The sequence below is a fragment of the Halichoerus grypus genome, chromosome 13 (genome assembly GCF_964656455.1).
Source record: "Halichoerus grypus chromosome 13, mHalGry1.hap1.1, whole genome shotgun sequence".
NCBI lineage: Eukaryota > Metazoa > Chordata > Mammalia > Carnivora > Phocidae > Halichoerus > Halichoerus grypus.
The window spans coordinates 90,592,688-90,614,215 of record NC_135724.1 but is presented as its reverse complement, the minus strand read 5'-3'; the positions used below and the strand labels follow the sequence as shown (position 1 = coordinate 90,614,215).

The window sequence follows — 21,528 nt, the reverse complement described above, 5'->3', positions numbered from 1 at the left end:
CTCAAAAACATAATGTTGAGCAAAAAAGCCTCAGAAGCATACAGACTTGTACAGAAAGGGAAAAAGCAGACAAAACCCAAAAACATCTGGTTTAGGAATACATACATGTTAGAGAAACATAAAGAAATGCAAAGAAATGTGTATCAACATTCAGGGCACAGGGTTCTTCTAGGAAAAGGGAATGAATTTAGGGAGGGGCTTCCAAGATACTGGTCACGCCCTATTAAACTGGATCATATGAACACAGTGCACGTTTATTAGTCTTTAAAATGAACACACATACTATATCCAGTCTTTTTGTAGGCTTCATACTTTTCACAGTTAAAAGTAAATAAATAAGGGACCCCTGGGTGGTTCCATCGGTTGAACATCTGACTCTTGAGCTCAGCTCAGGTCTTGATCTCATGGTCATAAGTTCAAGCCCCATGGTTAGCTCCACACTGGGCATGGAGCCTACTTAAAAAAAAAGAAAAGAAAAGAAAGAGGAAAAAAGTAAATAATTAAAAATCTGGTGACATCAATGACTGTCTTACTTCACCAAGCCTGGACTGAAAAATTGTACACAAACTTCACATTTGTCAATAGGAGAAAGGCTAGTAAAGTGCAGTACGTTCCAGACCTTGCAATACTGTGTGCATCAGTTAAAAACAGTCAGATTGCCCTACAAAGAGCATAGTTCTCAAAGAGATCATTCAGGAGGAAGAGCAAGTTGCAGAACAAGATCTATAACTGTAGAAAAATACATGTAAAATACCATTTGTGTTTAAAAATATATTTTCGGGGTGCCTGGGTGGCTCAGTCATTAAGCGTCTGCCTTCGGCTCAGGTCATGATCCCAGGGTCCTGGGATCGAGCCCCGCGTCAGGCTCCCTGCTCAGTGGGAAGCCTGCTTCTCACTCTCCCACTCCCCCTGCTTGTGTTCCCTTTCTCGCTGTGTCTCTCTCTCGTCAAATAAATAAATAAAATATTTTTTAAAATATAATAAAATAAAAATATATATTTTCTTCTTTGGCATATATAATATATATTCTCCACATACTAATATATGTGTCGGAAAGATATTGTAGGGGGGTTGAGTGATGGCCTCTCCAAAAGATATGTCCACCTGGAACCTGGAAATATGATCTTATTTGGAAAAAGCATCTTTGCAGATGTAATTAAGGCAAGGATCTTGAGATAAGATTATTCTAGATTACCCACATAGCCCCTAAATCTAATGGCAAGTGTCCTCGTAAGAGACACACAGAGGAGACACAAGTGAAGAGGTCTTGTAACCACGGAGACAGGGAGTGGAGGGACGCAGCCACGAGCCAAGGAGTGCCATCAGCCACCAGACGCTGGACGAGGCAAGGAAGGAATCTGCCCTAGAGACTTCAGAGGGATCCCTGTCCACACCTTCCAGAGCTGCGACAGAATGAACTTCTGTTGTTGTCAGCTACCACGTTTGTAGTAATTTGTTACAGCAACCCCAAGGAAACTAATACAAATATTCACTAAGCTGCAAATATTGGTTACTTCTGGGAAGGGAGGACCAGACACTGTAGTCTTGTCTGTCATGTCCCCATTTTTTTATAAGAGGAATGACTCCATTATTCTTTGCAGTGTTAAAACTTATGATCTTTGGGGGTGGGGGGCAACCTGGCTGGCTCAGTCAGTACAGCATGTGACTCTTGATCTCGGGGTCGTATGAGCCCCATGTTGGGGGTAGAGTTTACTTTAAGACTCTCTTTGTTTACCTGTGCATGATCTGGCTCCCCCTTAGAATCCATGAGCCTGGCACCATGGGCCTGTCACCCAGGGGATGCTCTGTAAAGATCTGTAGAATCAGTAAATGAAGGATCATGGTTTATGCAGGTACTTCCAAATGTTGGTCCATGCTCAGAGCCTCCCACTTCAACCCTTCTCTGTCCTTAAGACTGGAAAGGAAGATTTCCATGGGCTCAGTCTGGACAAGGATCTCGATCATTCACCAATTGTTTTTGACCCACAATGGGTCAGGGGCTACAAGAACGTACAAGGCAAGCACAGTGTGCCCCCTCCCCACACACACCCGAGCTCACCAGCCAGATGGAGCATAATGAGATGAGAATACTCAAAATAAACACTCAAGGTCCTCCAGCAGGATGTTCCTGAAGAGACTGAATAAAAATATATTCATGAGGCACATTTTCTATTCAATATTCAAGAAAAAAAAATCAGAAGATTAAATTCTTATTCTCTGAATCTAATTCAAGACTCTTATGTCATAAAACATCATTTTCTGGTAAATTGGTAAATCTGCTCAATTCTGCAAATGCACTGAATTGATTATTTGGCATATTGGCTTTTGGCAAATTGGTTTTTGAAGCCCTGGACCACTTCTGCTGGGATCACCTGGGACAGACATCTGTCACAAGTTCAAATGCCACCCCCGCAAACAGGCCTTCCCCAGCCAGCCAATAACTATGTAAGCAATCCTCCCACCCTCTGCAGGAACTCTGCACATTATTTCATTTTGCTCCTTTCACAGTACAAGTCTAAATCATCCTGATTATTAATTTGTTTACTTTTTTACATATTTTTTAAATATTTTATTTATTTGTCAGGGAGGAGAGAGCACAAGCAGGGGGAGCGACAGGCAGAGGGAGAAGCAGGCTCCCCCTGAGCAAGGAGCCCAACTGTGGGACTTGATCCCAGGACCTGAGCCACCCAGGTGTCCCTAATCTTTTTTTTTTTTTTTTTTTTTAAGATTTTATTTATTTATTTGAGAGAGAGCAAGTGAGAGAGCATGAGCGGGGGTGGGGGGGAGGCAGACCCCCCACTGAGTTTTTTACTGTCTTCTGTGTGACACTCAGCTACTGAACATCATCCACAACCCGGTGATATACTATGAACAGGGTTCTAGACAGTGCTAAACCTTATTAGCCTAATACTAATGGTGAAACAGACATTCCCACCAGCAGAGGCCTCATTTAATGCCAAAGAGACGTAGATAGCCACACAAGCCATCCTACCTTGCCGTGCTTTCCCCTCAGGCTTGTTTTTAACAGGGCAAGGAAAGGTGACCAGATGAGGTGACTGCCCACCCTCTGGCTTGATTTGGCTTCTTTCTCCTCTTATGTAAGTGTAAAGTTCTCAGTAGAGAAGCCAGGCTTCCAGAGAAAAGGATCATGAAAAATACCAAGTCTCTAGTGGATTCAGCTGGCACGTATGGTGAAGGAAGGGGCTGGGTGGTGTAATAAGATGCAAAGAAGTCTACAGGGCCCCTGCGTGGCTCGGTGGGTTAAGTGTGAGACTCTTGGTTTTGGCTCAGGTCATGATCTCAGGGTCTTGGGATCAAGTCCCACATGGGGCTCTTTGCTCAGCAGGGAGTCCGCTTGAGGATTCTTTCTCCCGCTGGCCCTTCCCCTGCTTATGTGCTCTCTCTCCCTCTCAAATCAGTAAATGTTAAAAAAAAAAAAAAAAAAATGCAAAGAAGTCTTGGTACACCTGGCTCTGTAGGTAGCCTGTGACTCTTATTAATCTCAGGGTCCTGCATCGGAGCTCGATGTTGGACGTAGATACTACTTAAATAAATAAACTTTTAAGATGCAAATAAGTCTTACATCTCGTGTGCACGTAGTACAAGACCTGCGGAAGGCTGCTCCTTGTTGGGAAACCTCCCCCTCCCCCACGGCCCCCGCCAGCCTGTCTCATCGCCTGGGGTACAGTTCAAAGCAGCGCCCAGATCTGCCTGCTCTGAGCCTGTTTGCACCGGGAGCCCTCATCACCATCCGAATGCCGTCCTCTGGGCTCCTGCAAGCTCCCGGACAGCACCTGGTTCCTGCCACCTGCTTCCTGGAGGCACCAGCAGCTCCGTGCACACTCAGGGAAACACCAAAGAACCCGAGGATTCGGAGTCTCTCTCATCTGTGTCATCAAGCCTATATTGCGCACTTCTTTCGTACATTTTGGGCAATGTAAGCCTTTTATTTACTTGTATTCTTGATTCCTCTTGGTGGTTTTTGATTTTTTTTTTTAATGTATTCTTTAGGATGCCACGAGTTGTGTATCTGCGGGAGGGGTCCTGGGCAGCGGGGAAAGCCCCCTGCGGACAAGGCTGCGGGGAGCTGCTCGTCCCTCCCCCACTTGGCGCGCCCCTGGCTCGCCGCCTCACCCCTCCCGGGACCTCCCGGAGCCTCCCGCCGCCTCCGGGCGCTCACGCCTGCCAGCCCGGCGGAAGGATCCGCGCCACCCGGCCGCACCACACTCGGCGCGCACTCTGATTGGCTGGCTGAGAGCTGGCCTCACATCAGCCCAGGCGGCCGCGCGGCGACGAGGTGGACTGAGCACCAACCAATCGCAAGACGCTCCGGTGCGTGAGCCGCGCCTCTCAGCCAATCCAAAAGGGGAACCGGAAAAAGGCGTGCCCAATCGGAGCTGGGCAGGAGGGCGGGGTCACCCCTCGACCGTGACGGCCGACCGCTGTCACCTTGACAACCCCGCCAGTCCCGGGGCGGGGCGGGTGGCTCCCACCAGCTTGTCTTCCGCCGGTCCTCGGGTAGTCAGCCGCCCTTGGCCCCACTGCCTCACCGCCTCGAGCTCCGCTGGCCCGCGAGGCGTCTGGGCCATGTCTCTTCTTCCTGTCTGTATTCCGATGTGTATGCGGCGGTGCCCGGCTGCGAGGCTCGCTGCACGGGGGGCATCGGCGGGAACCCCATCGAGTCCCGCCGGGAGGAAGCGATACGAAGTCCTCCGATAACTCAAATTCTGGGGTTGCACTCTCGATGCTTATTTTAAATGTTTGCATTCAATAAGGCCGTGCTTTTGATGGACGCCATAATCTCTAAGTTACGAACGTCGACCTTGAAACCTTTGCGAAGGTGGGAGCCAGAGCCAAGTGAAATAAATATAAAAAATATCTAACTATGACTGAAAACACTAAGCCAGGGTGGGAGATGAATGGGACGCTCCAATCAGATAACTATAGAAATGAAAAGATAATTGAACCTCCGCTTGCGGCTTCGGGCTCTGGGAGGGCTGCACAACAAGGGAGCCCCCTTTGTGGCTGTCGTCAGCATTCGGTTCTTTTAGGTGTTTTCTAAACATAGAGCTCTAGATAGAAGAGTAGGCACAGTTCATATATGAACTTTCAGCTGTCAAAAACAGCTTTTTTTTTTTTTTAATTTTTGTAAGATTTTATTTTTAAATAATCTCTACACCCAAGGTGGGGCTTGAATTTACAACCATGAGATCAAGAGTCCCAGGCTCCACTGACTGAGCCAGCCAGGCACCCCCAAAACCAACTCTTTTTTTAACGATGGTATTATTTTCTCACCAAGCCTATCCACGGGAACCTGCAGTCATTGAACTAAAACACTCAGAGAAAAACTTTGACACAGAAAAATAAATGTAAAGAGAGGCCAGAATTTATTGTCATAATGCAGCGTAAATTGCATGCATTTTCTTAGCACTGCCGATGAAAATACCATGTCAGGGGCGCCTGGGTGGCTCAGATGGTTAAGCGTCTGCCTTCGGCTCAGGTCATGATCCCAGGGTCCTGGAATCGAGCCCCGCATCGGGCTCCTGGCTCAGCGGGGAGCCTGCTTCTCCCTCTCCCTTTGCCTCTCTCCCTGCTCATGCTCTCTCTCTCTCTCTGTATCTCTGTGTCTCAAATGAATAAATAAAATCTTTAAAAAAAAAAAAAGAAAGAAAGGTCGCCTGGGTGGCTCAGTTGGTTAGGCGACTGCCTTCGGCTCAGGTCATGATCCTGGAGTCCCGGGATCGAGTCCCGCATCGGGCTCCCTGCTCAGCAGGGAGTCTGCTTCTCCCTCTGACCCTGCCCCCTCTCATGTACTTGCTCTCTCTCATTCTCTCTCTCTCAAATAAATAAATAAAATCTTTAAAAATAAAAAAAAAATAAAAAAAAAGAAAGAAAGAAAATACCATGTCAACATGGATGGGAGGAACTTTCCTGACTCTTATCTAGGCTTAATGTAGGTGTGTGATTGTGTCATCCTACCCTTAAGCTATACCTCTCACTCCAGCTGACATGTGGATGTGGATCACACATTCTTGTATGAGATAACCTCTTTGTAGATGTTTCTTTTGCTAATTTTGTTAGTATTCAATTTCATGCCCTGTCATGTACATTTTCCCAATGAGTATGTTTTGCGATTCAATCAATTTCCAGTTCACAGCAGCCTTCTAATATTGAAGTCAAGTGTGGACTTAAGAATGAAAAAACATAATTCAGGGGCGCCTGGGTGGCTCAGTCGTTAGACGCCTACCTTCGGCTCAGGTCATGATCCTGGGGTCCTGGGATCGAGCCCCACATCGGGCTCCCTGCTCAGCAGGAAGCCTGCTTCTCCCTCTCCCACTCCCCCTGCTTGTGTTCCCTCTCTCACTGTCTCTCTCTGTCAAATAAATAAATAAAATCTTAAAAAAAAAAAACAAACATAATTCAGCAGGGATTGGAAATAGTTGGCATTGTTTTTAGCGACTGTAGGCATGGATGTCATGGCTGGCTCAGGGTGAATGGGCTCACACACCTTTGCCACAGAGCACACAAAATCTTACTGAAGGATAGCCCAAATCCCAGGGCCCGGAGGAAACTGGCCCTCCTTAGAGAGCCATGGGATGAAATACTACCAGACATCCTTATTTCACTCTGATTTATAATGCCTACCCTCACTGTGTCACAACTGAAGTAGACAGGACAAAGGAGGTGTTTAAAAAAAAAAAAAACAACAAGCTTATCCATTAGACTAATGATGTAAATGCACATTTTCATTCAATCACCAATAGGTTGGTTTCAAATTTTCTACACTAATGGAAAGATGGAATGAAATTAACAGCCTAGGGGCGCCTGGGTGGCTCAGTTGGTTAAGCGACTGCCTTCGGCTCAGGTCATGATCCTGGAGTCCCTGGATCGAGTCCCGCATCGGGCTCCCTGCTCAGCGGGGAGTCTGCTTCTCCCTCTGACCCTCCCCCCTCTCATGTACTCGCTCTCTCTCATTCTCTCTCTCTCAAATAAATAAAAATCTTTAAAAAAAAAAAAAAAAAAAAAGAAATTAACAGCCTAGTTCCTAGAAAACTAGAGGCAAAACTGAACTCTTAATGTCATATTGTGTTTATTCTGTTACATTGGATAATAATGTTACATTGTTATAAGTTATACTGTGTCATATGTATAATAATGTCATATTGTGTTACATAATAATGTGATGTTGTCTTATATAATAATATATAATAATGTTGGGGTGCCTGGGTGGCTCAGATGGTTAAGCATCTGCCTTCAGCTCAGATCATGATCCCAGGGTTCTGGGATCGAGCCCCACATCAGGTTCCTAGCTCAGCAGGGAGCCTGCTTCTCCCTCTCCCTCTGCCTCTCTCCCTGCTCATGCTCCCTTTCTCTCTCTCTCTCTCTGTGTCTCAAGTGGATAAATAAAATCTTCGAAAAAAAAAAAGAAAATATTTAATAATATATAATAATGTTATGTTGTTTTATTATATAATAATGTTATATTGTGTTATAATACTGTTATATGTTATATTATATAATAAAGTTATATAGCATCAGATTTGCACCAAATACAACAACTTGCATGAAAGTCATAGAAACACATGGGAGCTTAGCATAAATAAATCACCTTAGGAAGTACAGCTGTTGATCAATAAGGAAATGGCTAAATAAATTATGGCATTGCCACAAAATGGGATACTAGACAAAGAATGTGACCGCTGGCTGAGATGTATGTGCAAAAATACCGGGTTCCAGAAAAGTGTAGATAATATGCTATAATTAGTGTTAAAGACTGGTATATACATATATGCTTGCGTCATCACTGGATATCCCCAGCAGGAGTCATAAGAAACTGGTGACAGGGGTTGCCTTAGAGGCAGAAAGGTGGTGGGCAGGCCAGGCAGGAGGGAGGTTCAGGGTTCACTGAACACACTTTTGTACCTCTGAAGTGTGTACTATGTGATTGCTTGCCTTTGCCAGTGAGCCTCAAACTTTGTGGTTCAGGACTGCTGTAGACTGTGTCACCCCACCCCATTCATATGTAGAACCCTAGCCCCTAACCCTTAACCCCCAGTGTGATAGTATGAGGAGGTGGGGTCTTTGGGAGGTGATGAGGTGATGAGGGTGGAGCCTCATGAGTAGGATTAGTGCCCTCATAAAGGAGACCCCAGAGAGCCCCCTTACCCCTTCCGCCACATGAGGACACAGGGAGAGAGGACTGTCATCTATGAGCCAGGAAACGGACCTCACTAGGCACTGACTCTCTGACCCCTTGACCTTGGACTTCCCAGCCTCCAGAACTGTGAGAAATGAATGTTGTTTAAGTCACCCAGTCTGTGGTACTTTTGTTATAGAAGCCCAAAGAGAGTAAGGCAAGGAGCTTTTTACATTCTTTAACTTCCTGAGGATCCCAAAAGCTTTTGTTTCCGTGGGTTATGTCTATCAATTAGGATTAACAGTAAAGTTAGAAATAATTTTACGATATTAAAAATAAAAAGTGAGAAACCAAAAATACATATCTTCATTTAAAAATAACAAGGATAGGGGTGCCTGGCTGGCTCAGTCGGTTGAGCGTCTGATTCTTGGTGTCGGCTCAGGTCATGATCTCAGGGTGGTGTGAGCGAGCCCATGGTGTTGGCTTGAGATTCTCTCTCTCCCTCTCCCTCTGCCCCTCCCCTACTCTAAAAAATTAAAATAACAATGATAAACCCATAGCACGCTACCATAAACAACCTATTTGTATGAAAAATATCTATACTTTGGGGGAAAAAATCAGTGAGAAGAGTAGCATTGTTCTACATGTCTGCTAATCTCGAATGTCTAACTTAATCAAAGACTGCTGGCTCCTCATCCCTGTGTCGCCATTCATCAGTTGCGATACCCTATCTGGTAGCTTCTGGAAAACCCCATTGCACGCTTGTGAATGAGAGTGGAAAATGCAAATGACTAATTATTAATAGTATTTTATGTAACTAGAGGAACTCAGACCACACTTTGAGAACTGCAGGCCTATCCAAATGAATGAATGAACTATTTCCAAGCCTCCGAGGGCTCCTCCATGCAAAAATAAATTTTACATATATATATATATATATATATATATATATATATATATATATGCGCATGTGGGGGTAACATTCAAATGATTTTACACAATTCACACAGGGTGTTCTAAGCAATACAAGAAAAGGATCTGAAAACAAAGGGAGGCGATGTTGCAGTCTTTTGAAATCTAAGTTGATATAGGGCACAATTGGTGCTCGGTTTTGTCTGATTCCTGAGGCCAGAACGATTTCACTCTCCCTGTGACAAGATCTTAAATCCTAGTAAATCAATGGCCTCTTTGAATAGAAGAGACCCCTGAAAAACAAGCGTATCCAGAAGATATCAATCCAAGCTGGGGGTTCTCCTGAGCATCTAATAAGCTGTAAATGTACGTGAAGCTCCAACTTGCCCAGCGTAGCTGGAGACAGGAGAACCTCCAAAGGCACGCATCTATAAATTCTCATACTGTCAGGAGGAAAGATGGCTCCGTGTAAACGCTGACCATACGGAAAGTGCTCTCTATGCTTCAGCGTGCGGCGGCACAGTGGATGCGGATCAGAGCCACCGGGTTTCAGTCCTGGCTCCCCACACTCCCTTACTAGCTGTGCCACTTTATACAAGTCACTTAACATCTCTGGGCCCCCGAACGAAACAGGAATTCATTGTAAGGCTTAAATTTTTAAAAAATCAGTAAGCTGTAAAACAAATACAGTTGATCCTTGCTTCCAGCTGTGACACTTCGGAGTAGAGAAGATGGTGGTTCTTTGGTTTGGGGTGGGGGGGGTTAAGTTTTTTTGTGTGTGTTTTTTTTTTAAGGAATTTCTACTCTCATGTGGAGATCAAGACTCACATGCTCCACCAACGGAGTCAGCCAGACACCCCTTGAGTTTTTTGATTGTTAGGATCTATAGTCATTGTTTCCTTAGGGTCACCAATGAACATCTCCGTTGATGCAAGTCCCAAAAAACAAAAACCAACCAAACAAAAAAAAAACCATGAAAGCTACAGCTTCCACAGAAAGGAGATCCTGGAGTGACTTCTGCCTTTAGGGAGGTAGCCTGCAAGACTGGGCTCTCACCCAGGTTCCCCGAGGACTGGCCATTGACCTTGGGCAACGTTCCTCAGCCTCTCTGAGCCTGGGTGTTCCCCTTTGCATTACCGAGATAATCTGTTCTTAGCAGAGTGGTTGTGTAATTCTAACAAGCTGGGGCAGGTAGAGCGGAGCGGAGACACACACAGAAGGTTCTTAGTTTATATGACTGCTGTCATTTGTGGGGTACATCCAGTCACCACCCCTCCCTCATCACCTCCTACAGCAACCTGTGGTGCTCTGGGTCCTGAAAATTCATCTCAAGGAAAACTGTCCCTCTGCTCACAACACTCTGGCACCAAACGTGAGGAGTTTTCCCTCCCATTAAGCAACTCTGACACTAGCTTCCCAGAATTACTGCAGACCCCACGGGTTAAGAGCGGAGCCCCATAAAACCATCCCTTGCCTTCAGACATCAATCCCAAGTTCAGGGACCCCGGGGTTGCCCTCACTTCTGTTCCACTTGGTGACAAATCAGAGGTTCCGTGACCGCCTCCTCGGGTTCAATAATTTGCTAGAATGGCTCACAGACCTCAGGGAAACATGTTATGTACTATTACTGGTTTATTATGGCTTAATTAAAGATGGCCAGCTTTCAATTGAGACGATACCTTTCAGTAAATGAAAAAAAAAATTTTTTTTGAGAAAAAAACTGACCATACCAAGTATTGGTGGGGATGTAACGGAACTGAATTCTCATACACGGCTAGTGCAAATGTGGGTGCAAACCCCTCAGAAAATGGTGTTTTGACCAATTAAACATATGCCTATTATAGGATTCCGCCATTCCGCCCCTAAGTATTTGCCTAAGACAAACGAAAGAAAATGTTCATACAAAGATCTGCACATACATGTCCACGGCAGCTTTATTTGTAATAGCCCCAAACTGGAAACCGCCCAAGCCCATCAGCAGGTGAACGGAGACACAGAAGTATATTCACACCGTGGAATACTACCCAGCAATAAAAGGAAGGGAGCTGCCCACACCCACAACCTGGATGAATTTCAAAATAATTATTCTGAGTCAAACAAGACAGGATAGACTAGCAAGCACCTGCTGTTTGATTCCATTTATGCAAAATGCTAGAAAATGCAAGCGAATGTGTGGGGTAACATTCAAATGATTTTGGGGACAGAGAAGCGATCAGGGGTTGCTTGGGAACGGGAGACTGGGGAGGTTCAGAGGCGGGGACAGGAGGGACTCCGGAGGTGGGGGACGTGCTTCCTTTCTTGATGGTGGCCATGTTTCCACAGGTACAGAAATATATCCAAAGTGATCAAAACTGACACCTTAAACGTGTCTGGTTCATCGTATGTCAATCATACTTCAGTAAAGCTGGGGGTTTTTTGTTTGTTTTGTTGTTTAAATGAAACAAACAGCACAAGAGCCCAGGCTGGGGACAGGGGCCAGGGTACCGCTGACCAGCTCGCTGCCCTGGGTGTCAAGTAAACCACCTGCTGGCTGGAAGAAGCCGGTGGCTTTTGACAGAAGGGATAGCGGAAGAGGAGACGGTCCATCGGTAAATCGAGGCCAGGTCGGGGGCAGGGCCGTGCACGCGTGCTCTCCGCGGCTCGGTGCAACCACGCTGCTCAGCCCAGCACAGCGCCCGGCAACGCCTCGTGTCAGTTCATGTTCTTCTTGCTCCTGGGACCTGCTCCCACCCCTCCTTTCCCACCTACTGTTTCACTGCATCTTTTTTTTTTTTTAATGTGCTCTTGCACGATGATGAACCACATGTATTTAGTTCACTCAAATGGACAACGTTTTCATATCTCGCTCTGGTTCCTACTTAAGTCACCCAGAACTGCGGCTGAGGCTACTCACTGCTGTCCTGTCCTCCAGGGTGTGGGGTCCCTTCCTCTAAGCTGCTCTCTCCCAGGCTGGGGCCACCCAGAGGGCCTCCAGAGAGCACACCCACCCCCCCCCACAAGCAGTACTTTTGGGTCCTAAGTGTATTTAGCTGGACTATTCTGTTACATTTGCTCCTGAATATTTGCTAAGGAAATAATGTTTACCACCCATGAAAGCATCTCGGTCCAGGGTGGGATAGAGGGGTATACGTCTATTGCAAAACCCTATTAGGGTTGCCTGAATCCGCAAATAAAAATACAGGATTCCTGGTTAAATCTGAGTTTCAGATAAACAACCAGTACTTTTTTAAGTATATCTCATGCAATGTTTGGGATATACTTTAAAAAAGTATTGGTTGTTTATCTGAAATTCAAATTTCACTGGGTGTGTCTGTATTTTATCTGGTAACCCTCCTTCCAATTGAACACATCAAGATTATTTGACTCTTCTCCGACAGGGGAATAGAACCATAAAATCACCATTACGTGTCAAGACTGGGGAAGACTCCGCAAATGCTTGGTCAGAAATAATGAAACATATTTAAGAAATCTGTACAACAAAATTACAATAAACATTTATTAAGCTGTAATTTTCACAATATTTTCATTCCGTTCCGAAATCGGTCTACAAATATCTCTACAGAACACTAAAGCCAGTGATTTAATAAATAGGAGGAATGTAGGTACCATTTTGCAAATAAAATAAGCCTTATACATTTATGTCTATATTTGATATTCATAGAATCAGTTTTCCAAGGCTTATGGAACTAAAGTGTGCACACATCACATACACACACACCACCATATTCAAATCAAATGGGTTTATATTAAGTGTGAAATCAAATGCTATAGAAAATTTATAATCAGATACACAAAATATGAACTGAATCATGAATACACTGTTGATAATGGACACCATACCTCACAAATATGATTTCCAGTTAAGAGGGGAAATAGTTGCTTCGCTGGATTTTAAGTGAGCACTAATCACCGTCACCATCACAAGAAATCAATTTAATTACACGGTATCCAGAGATTTAACACACATGCGAATATTGAGGCTGACACTATAACAAAACCTTTAAATCTGCAAAAAGACATTAGAACATAGGGTCAATGACATCATTAGCTGCCACAGGTTTTTCAGTAGACGATGCAAATGACAATCAGCCTTTTATGCCACCACAATGGCAAAACCAGTCCTGGTATATCTCCTGCAAATCGGGGAATCATTGAGGAGGAAAGCACAGAATTCAGTACGCTGAACTAAGTTTGTTTATCCCAGATACTGTACATCATGTTGACGGCTGTCCAATACTAATTTTAAGGGTACTATGTTAGATCCTGCAAAAAAATATATAATTCTATTATTCACTATTCACAAGTGAGGAGCAAAAGTCCAATTACTCAGATGACCATAAACAAAACTTTGCAGAATGGAGATATATATATATATATATACCAGATAAAATATATATATATATATATATATATATATATATATATATATATACTTTTTTTCTTTTTTTTTTTTTTTTAAGTTGGGGAAGGGGGAATGACATCTTAGGGCCTTAGGAACTCCTTCTAACATGAGCCAGTTAGACGGCCAGAGCTGGCTTTTGGGTTAAGTCAGACAATCAAACCTCATCAGGGAGGGGTGATCAGGTGCCAATCATCCAGAGCAGCTTCAGAAGCAGAAGGCGTAGAAATGAAGCGGTTCGGGATTGCCACCAGGCACAGGGTGTATTCACCATGTTTTCGACGCTGCATTGGCTACGTGACATTGTTCCTCACCCCTCCGTAAGGCTGCTGAGTCAGAGACAGACTAGCAGCCAACGGGGTTTACATCTTCCCCACGAGCCTACCCTCAGCAAAGTCCTAGTATAATCCTCCCAACCACTGACCCCAATCTGCACGTTTGCCCCTGGCACCCAGGAGGGGATGTTCGAACCTGGTCACCTCCCACGACCATAGTCATCAAGCACGGACCCCCTTCTCTGATTCCCGACCCTGCACATGAAGGGCTTCGGGGGGCCCTGCGTGGCATGCAGTGCCCATCGGCTTTAGGGAACCCTGTGACAAACCTTCTTTCAATGGTATTGGCCTCCCGTGCCAGTCACCCAGTTACCTTTCTCAATAAAGACCCTGGCACAATGCACAAGACCGGCTTTCGAGAAATTCTATCGCTGCATTTTGTTACCAGAAGGGATGGGGGTATCGCTGAAACAGAAAGCCCCAAGCCCCCAGAAGGCTGATGATGCCGATCCTGATCGCTACGGGGAATGTACTGATGGAAGGCCGGCGCGCCGCGGAAACACCTTTGTTAGCTCTCAGGGCAGAGGTCATTGTCAACCCAGACTCCGGAGCAGCCGCACAAATCCAGCCAGTCAGAGAGAGTTGGTCCTTTCTCTTTTCTGTTCCTGGTGTGTGTCGGGACACTGAGGCACTGGGAAATAAACACTGATGAACTTTAAGAGATCTAGAAAACAGAGTCGTAGTGACAACCCATTCACAGTAGTTCTCATCGGGATTTTTTACATCACATTGAACGAAGTGTTGCACTAATATGTTCTACAGCCCGGGAGACATAAAAAAAGGGTTTCTCTTCCAGGTATGAGATATGGTACAAAAATACATTTTTTTTTTCCATGTACAAAAGAGAGGAAAAAGAAAGAGATGGGGAGCTCTGGGAGAGGCCAAGTACCCTAACAAGCTTCCATGGAAGGGAGAAAGAAAAAAAAATCCCAAACTATTTGGAGGTAAGAAGATGCCCAAAACAAAAAGCAAACATGTGCATCAAAGAGCAAGATTTATCCAGATCTAACATCCACGATTCCTACCCAAATTTCAAATAACGTTCTGCCCTGAAGTGATACGCCTATTTAACTATAGGTTCTTTCATTGAAAATAAAGCCATCTTTCATCTGAGTGTATCAGATTCTAAGACTGGCCTCAGAGCCCACACTTGGCTCATTGGGTAAAAGTGGTGCATCTTCCCAACAGCGATTTCTAGTTGCTGCTCCCGGTCTCAGCGCAACGGGGCCCAGAGGCACAAGCCGTCCTTGATTTACTGGAGATTAAAACGGTGTTCCTGTCTACACCTTCAGGCTTCGTGTGGGAAGGTGGCAGGGGGAACGAAGTGGATATTCTATCCAGACCCATGATAGTTGAGGACTTTAAAGCCTTGTGCACCGAATGCCAATTCTCCCCCGGCCAACGTGGGCAAAGCAATGTTTTATTTAGTACCAAACACTCCCAGTACACAAAAGCCAAATGCACAAAAGGAAGGAGGGCAAGGATGGCCTCCCCGGAGGCCTTATTCTGTATACGCTGTGCTAAAAGAGATTGGTCTGGAAGTATCTAAATGGCAAAACTGGAACGGCTTCGATCCAGAAACCACGGGCTCCAGATGCCCACGGATAAGGATTTGCCCGAGCACACCCTGGAGAACAGGTATGCGTTTCAGGAAGTGAACCAAGTTTGGGTCCCATTATGTGCACCTTAAAAGCAGAAGTTTCATCAACATTCTCAAAAACAGCTGCTCCTGTTTTCCCGATACTTGCAACCCAAAATAAAACTTCCCGGGAATACCGCACAAGAGTTGGCAGACAGCTGGGTTTTCTCCAGAATGCTATGTGGACCGTGAGCTCTTGGTTCTGCCCAATCTGACAGGGGTCTCTGCAAATCTGCGTACAGGGGCTCCGTGAGGGGACCCCCGGGGCACAGAGGGGGGCCGGGAAGGATCGTGGAGGGAGTCACAACCCCTGGCCGCCTTCGAAACTGCCTTCCACCAAAGCCCGAGCCTCCCCTCCTTGCTGTGTGTTCCCCGGTGCTTACCGACAGGCCCGGTGGGCCGAGACTGGGGTGTTTCCCTGCACCCCTGACCCAGCCTCGCAAGGCACCCCTGCCGAGGCCCCCCGCTGCTGTCTGCCTGGTACGTCCCTCTCTGCCCCTGGGCACTACCTAAGATGAGGGCACCACAGACTTCAGACAGAAAGCACCTAACACATGGATCGTAAAAATTTCAGGAAAAATAATTCGGATCTTCTCCAAGGCGTGTTTCTCGCTGCTTATTGTTCCTGAGAATGCCTTAGAAGCAGTGACAGACTCGGAAATGTTATTAGCTGCTACGGTTTGTCTTCCTTCCATGGTCCTGAGTCCACCAAAGCCACAAGGAAACAAACAGCAACCCTGCAGGGCAGACCTTTCGTCTAGAGGTCTAGCTGGCAGACGGCGAAGCAAGGGCGTCAAATAGACTCCTGCCCGAGGGAGCTTCGGTGCTCCCCCGCCCATGGCTCTCGGCGTCAAACCCCAGAGACGTTTCTTCGCCTGGTCCTTGAGTTTTCCTTTACAAAATGTGGAGGTTAAAATACATCAAAGTTCAGAAGGGAAATAAACAAACCAACCAAGGAATCTCAGGTTTTCCACAAATAATAATCTTTCCTTTTAGAAATATAGTTGACAGGCACCTGGCTGGGGTCACTAGGACCCAAAAGATGTTTAGTTCCGACCTGGACCCCAAGCGCCCACACCCAGAACCGACAACATCCATCAGCCCAGTCACCATCAACTGAAAGTAACATAAAATGAAGCCCACGGTTTTGGAACATGAGAATAACGCACCCAGACCTCCCCCACCAAGCCCTATGCTGCGAAAACAAATGCTAGCATTGGAGTTTTTAGTCGAAAGTGTCCCATTAGCATATTCTTCCCCTCAATGTAAAGTTTTATTAAACTTGACTCGATCTGCCTTTGTTAAAAAACCTTACAAAAGATGTATTTAAGTGCTTGAAAAAATTAACTTTATGCTCTATGCACAGATAAACTCTTACTGTACAGCTAATATGATTATATCCTTTGTTTAAAAAATATTTTTTCCCCCACTAATGACACTTGGTGGGTGGTTCTACACAAGCGATCCCGTCATTCCTCTGGGAACGTGTCCTCAGGGTCGACACGTGGCCGGAAAGACCCTCACAGAGCGCCCCCCGCCGTGCTCAGGAACGTTTATTGAGATTGTTTGGGGTTTGGTGCTCTTTTCTTCCTTCTCCGTTTTTGTTTTCTGAGAGCGGGCGCTGGCGTGAGGGGACCCGGCCGGCTGGCTGATTGTCACTTGCCGTTGGCGCGGTCGAGACTCTCCAGCACTTTGTTGAGGCGGATGTTGAGCAGTCTGACCTGGTTCTCCAGGTGTTCCAGCTTCTCCTCCACGCTGGGGCCGCTGGGCCCGCTGCGCCAGTAGAAGCCCATGGGCCCGGTCATGAAGTAGATGGCCACCACGAAGCAGAGGGGCAGGACGGCGTTCTCCGGCTCCCCCTCGTACTTGTGCAGGACGTACACGCACGACATGGAGAACAGGATGACCCGCGCGACCCAGAAGAAGCGGCCGAACACCACGTGCAGGAGGCTGAAGGTGAAGCCCAGGGTCAGAGACAAGAACCAGTAGGCCAGGAGGACGACGCCGACCAGCAGGAGGGCGCGGGCCGGGCTGTTGGCCACCGAGGCCGGGCTGAAGTACTGGGACAGGTTCGACACTGCAGGACAGAAAAGAGGGACAGTGGCCGGTCACCAGGAGCCAGGGGTTTCTCTCCAAGTGGGGCTCGGGCAGCTCGGCTCCCTTGCTGGGTCTCTACAATAAGATGTCCCCAAAGTCGGCTGCCTCGTGATCCTTCGTGCTAAGCCCTGGGAGACTACCTGCCATATCCTGAGTTTAAGATGCCTTTTTGTGGCAGGGCAGAGCTTACAAATTGACCTTGTATTTCCTCCCTTCCTGTCTTCCGGAGTCACAAACGCCCAATTTTAGGCCGGGTATGCGGCTGCCTAGGATGAAGGCATGTCTGGCCTCCCTTGTAGCTACAAAACCAAGCTTTGGTCAAGGAGATGTTTTGTGGTGGCCTCCAGGGGTTTTTCCTAAAAGTAGCAGGAATGTGCCCTTTACCTCCTTTTCTTCTGTCTGCTGGAATGTGGATGTGATGGCGGGAGTGGGAGCAGCTGTCTTGGGCCATGAAGTAAGGGAAGTCACCTATTGGGAAGCAATAAGATGGAAGGTGCCTCGATTCTGAGGACAACGTGCTGCAAAGCCACCTACCTGCCTAACCACCTACCTGTGAACTTTCACATAGAGAAATAAGCTTCCATCTTGTTTAAGCTGCTGATATTTTGGATCTCTTACTCACAGCCAAACCTAATCATACATGAAGTTCCATCTTAAACATGGAGTGAAATGGAGGAGTTGCATCTTCTGTGTGCCCAACTTAAGAAAATTTTCAAACAGAAAAGTTAAAAGGATAGTAAAATAAATACTCCCATTGAAACCACTAGGTTTAACAGTTGTTAACATTTTACCATATCTTGTTTTGTCACATACTTTTTTTTTTTTTACCGAGCCATTTGAAAGTTGCAAAAGATAATCCTTTGGCATATTTTTTTCCAGTTTTATTGAGCTATAACTGACATAAAGCACTGTAAAGCTCAAGCTGTAAAGCATGACTTATTACATATATTGTGAAATTACTACAATAAACTTAATTAACATCCATCACCTCATATAGATACAAAAAAAAAAATAATTTTCTTGTCCTGAGAACTCTTAGGATCTACTATTCTCTTGATAACTTTCAAATATGCCATACAACAGAGTTAACTATAATCATTACATTGTATGTTACATCCCTGGGTACTGATTTATCTTGTAATTAGAAATTTGTACCTTTTGACCATCTTATTACAATTCCCCCACCCACTACCTCCTACCTCTGACCACAAATCTGATCTCTTTTTCTATGAGGCTTTTTTTTTTTTAAAGATTCTACATATAAGTGAGATCATACAGTATTTGTCTTTCCCTGTCTGACTTATTTCACTTAGCATAATGCCCTCAAGTTCCATCCACGTTGTTGCAAATGGCAGGATTTCCTTCTCTTTTTATGGCTGAGTAATATTCCATTGTGTGTATGTATCACTTCTTTTCCCATTCATCCGTCGATGGACACTTATGTTGTTTCCCTGTCTTGGCCATCGTAGATAATGCTGCAGTGAACATGGCGGTGCACATGTCTCTGTGACATAGTGTTTTCATTTCCTTTGGGTATATTCCCAGAAGCGGGATTGCTGGATCATATGGTAACTCTAATTTTTAATTTTTTCAGGAACCCCCATACTGTTTTCCATAGTGACTGCACTACCTGACAATCCCACCAACAGCACACAAGGAAGGGTTCCCTTCTGCACACATCCTCGCCAGCATTTGTAATCTCGTCTTTGTGACAATAGTCATTTCAGTAGGGTGTAAGATGATACTCACGTGCCTTTGATTTGCACTTCCCTGATTAGTGATGTTGAGCATCTTTTTACATAACTGTTGGCCGTTTGTATATCTTCTTTGGAAAAATGTCTGTTTGGGTCCTTTGCTCGTATTTTAATCAGACTGTTGGTTTCTTGCTATTGAGTTGTAGGAGTTCTTTATATATTTTGGATATTAACCCCTTAACAGATATATGGTTTGCAAATATTTTTTCCCATTCCATAGGTACTTTTCATTTTGTAGGTTGTTCCTTCTGCTGTGCAGAAGTTTCTCGGTCTGATGCGGTCCCACTTGTTTATTTTTGCTTTTGGTGTCAAATCCCAAAAAACTCATCACCAAGACCAATGTCAAAGAGCTTACCACCTGTTTTCTCCTAGGAGTTTTATGGTTTCTGGTCTTACATTTAAGTCTTTAATATATTTTGAGTTCATTTTTGCAAGGGGTGTATTATAGTGGTCTAGTTTCATTCTTTTACACATGAATATCCAGTTTTCCCAGCACCATCTATTGAAGACACTGTCTTCTCTCCACTGAGTATTCTTGGCTCCCTTGTCAAATACTAGTTGACCAGAGATCCATGGTTTATTTCGGTACTCTCAATTCTCTTCCATTGGTCTGCGTGTCTGTTTTTATGCCAGCACTATACTATTTTGATTACTACAGCTTTATAATACAACCTGAAATCAGCAAGTATCACTTTGTTCTTCCTTCTCAGGATTCCTTTGGCTAGTCTGGGTCTTTTGTGGTTCCATATAAATTTTAGGACTTTTTTTCTACATCTGTAAAAAAAAAAGCTATTGGAATCTTGATAGGGACCACACTAATCTGTAGATGGCTTTGGGTAAACAACAGACATTTTAACAACATTAATTCTTCCAATCCATGAACATGGGATAACTTTCCATTTATTTGTGTTGTCATCAATGTCTTGCAATTTTCAGAGTGGAGATCTTTCACCTCCTTGGTTAAGTTATTCCTAAGTATTTTATTGTTTTTGATGCTATTATAAATGGGATCATTTTATTTCTTTTTCAGATCATTCATTGTTAGTGTATAAAAATACTGCTGATTTTTGTATGTTAATTTTGCACCCTGCGACTTTACTGAATTCATTGATCAGATCTAACAGTTTTTTGGTGGAGTCTTTAGGATTTTCTATAGATAAAATCATGTTGTCTGCAAAGAGAGACAATTTTACTTCTTCCTCTCCAAATTCCGATGGCTTTTGTGTTTTAAGAATAAACATTCTCCTCAAAACCACGATACCATGATTGTAACTAAGAATATTAAATTCCCGGGTGCCTGGGTGGCTCAGTTGGTTAAGCGACTGCCTTCGGCTCAGGTCATGATCCTGGAGTCCCGGAATCGAGTCCCACATCGGGCTCCCTGCTCAGCGGGGAGTCTGCTTCTCTCTCTGACCCTCCCCCCTCTCATGCTCTCTCTCTCTATCTCATTCTCTCTCTCAAATAAATAAATAAAATCTTTAAAAAAAAAAAGAATATTAAATTCCCTATCATTCATCCCCCTGACCCCCACCACTCCCACTGGGATCCAATCACGGTTCATGCACTGCAATTGGCCATGCTGTGTTTGCCATCTTTAATCTAGAAGAGTCCTGTGACAATGACTTTCTGAAGACCAGTTTTCAAGGCTAGTTTTCTTGCAGAGGGCCCTATATCCTAGAGCGGTCTGTCTCCTCATGGTGTTGTTTACCACGTTCAAGGGGAGTTCTATCCTAAGTGCCTTCAATGTTCAACCAAAGTTCTCAACTCGAGTGTGTGCCTCAGACTGCCCTGGAGGGCCCTTCAACACACTCAGCTGAGGCCCACCCCCAGGACATGGGATTTTGTAGGTCTGAGGTGGGCCTCACTTTGAGACCTACTGGCTGATGCACAATCCACTCCATGCACGAGGGGGAAAGCATGAGGGGAGAGGTGGGACATGAAGATTTGAAGTGAGCATGAGATGGAAGACTTGAACCTTTCTGATGCTTTAAATGCATCCACAGCGCAACTGTCTCCCGTCCTCCCTTCACCCCCAGCGGCCTGCCACCTCCAAAGTGATCAGATTACTGTGCATCAGCTGGCCACTTCATGGGGCCCAACCTCAGAAACTAAAACCTTGTCCAAGCTGAAGGCACGGGGTCACCCAGCACTCACTCCCCAAATGCCAGGGTGCTGCACTCCTTCATTGTGCCTTCCGGAGGCATCAGGAGCATCTGACTGAGTGTGGCTTTGACTTTGGAGTTTTCACACTTAAC

General features: G+C 45.3%; 1 protein-coding gene and 1 long non-coding RNA gene across 3 annotated transcripts in view; both read right to left on the bottom strand.

Moving 5' to 3' along the window:
- Positions 1-223: 223 nt before the first annotated feature.
- LOC118528542 (uncharacterized) lies at positions 224-4,215 on the bottom strand. The gene is made up of 4 exons (XR_004913713.2): positions 4,135-4,215; positions 2,060-2,137; positions 1,736-1,815; positions 224-453 (listed from the first exon to the last, which is right to left on the bottom strand). It is a non-coding gene; the product is annotated as an uncharacterized LOC118528542 (long non-coding RNA).
- Positions 4,216-12,521: 8,306 nt separating this feature from the next.
- BRI3BP (BRI3 binding protein) overlaps positions 12,522-21,528 on the bottom strand; it is a 28,981-nt gene continuing 19,974 nt past the window's right edge. Inside the window, exons 3-4 of one of the 2 annotated variants that reach the window (XM_036080951.2) lie at positions 17,904-17,987; positions 12,522-17,499 (exon numbers count right to left, since the gene is read on the bottom strand). In XM_036080951.2, the coding sequence (XP_035936844.1) occupies positions 17,078-17,499; positions 17,904-17,987 (506 nt within the window). In that variant the 3' untranslated portion in view covers positions 12,522-17,077. The remainder of the gene's footprint in view (positions 17,500-17,903; positions 17,988-21,528) is intronic. The other variant, XM_036080961.2, reaches the window with a different exon arrangement.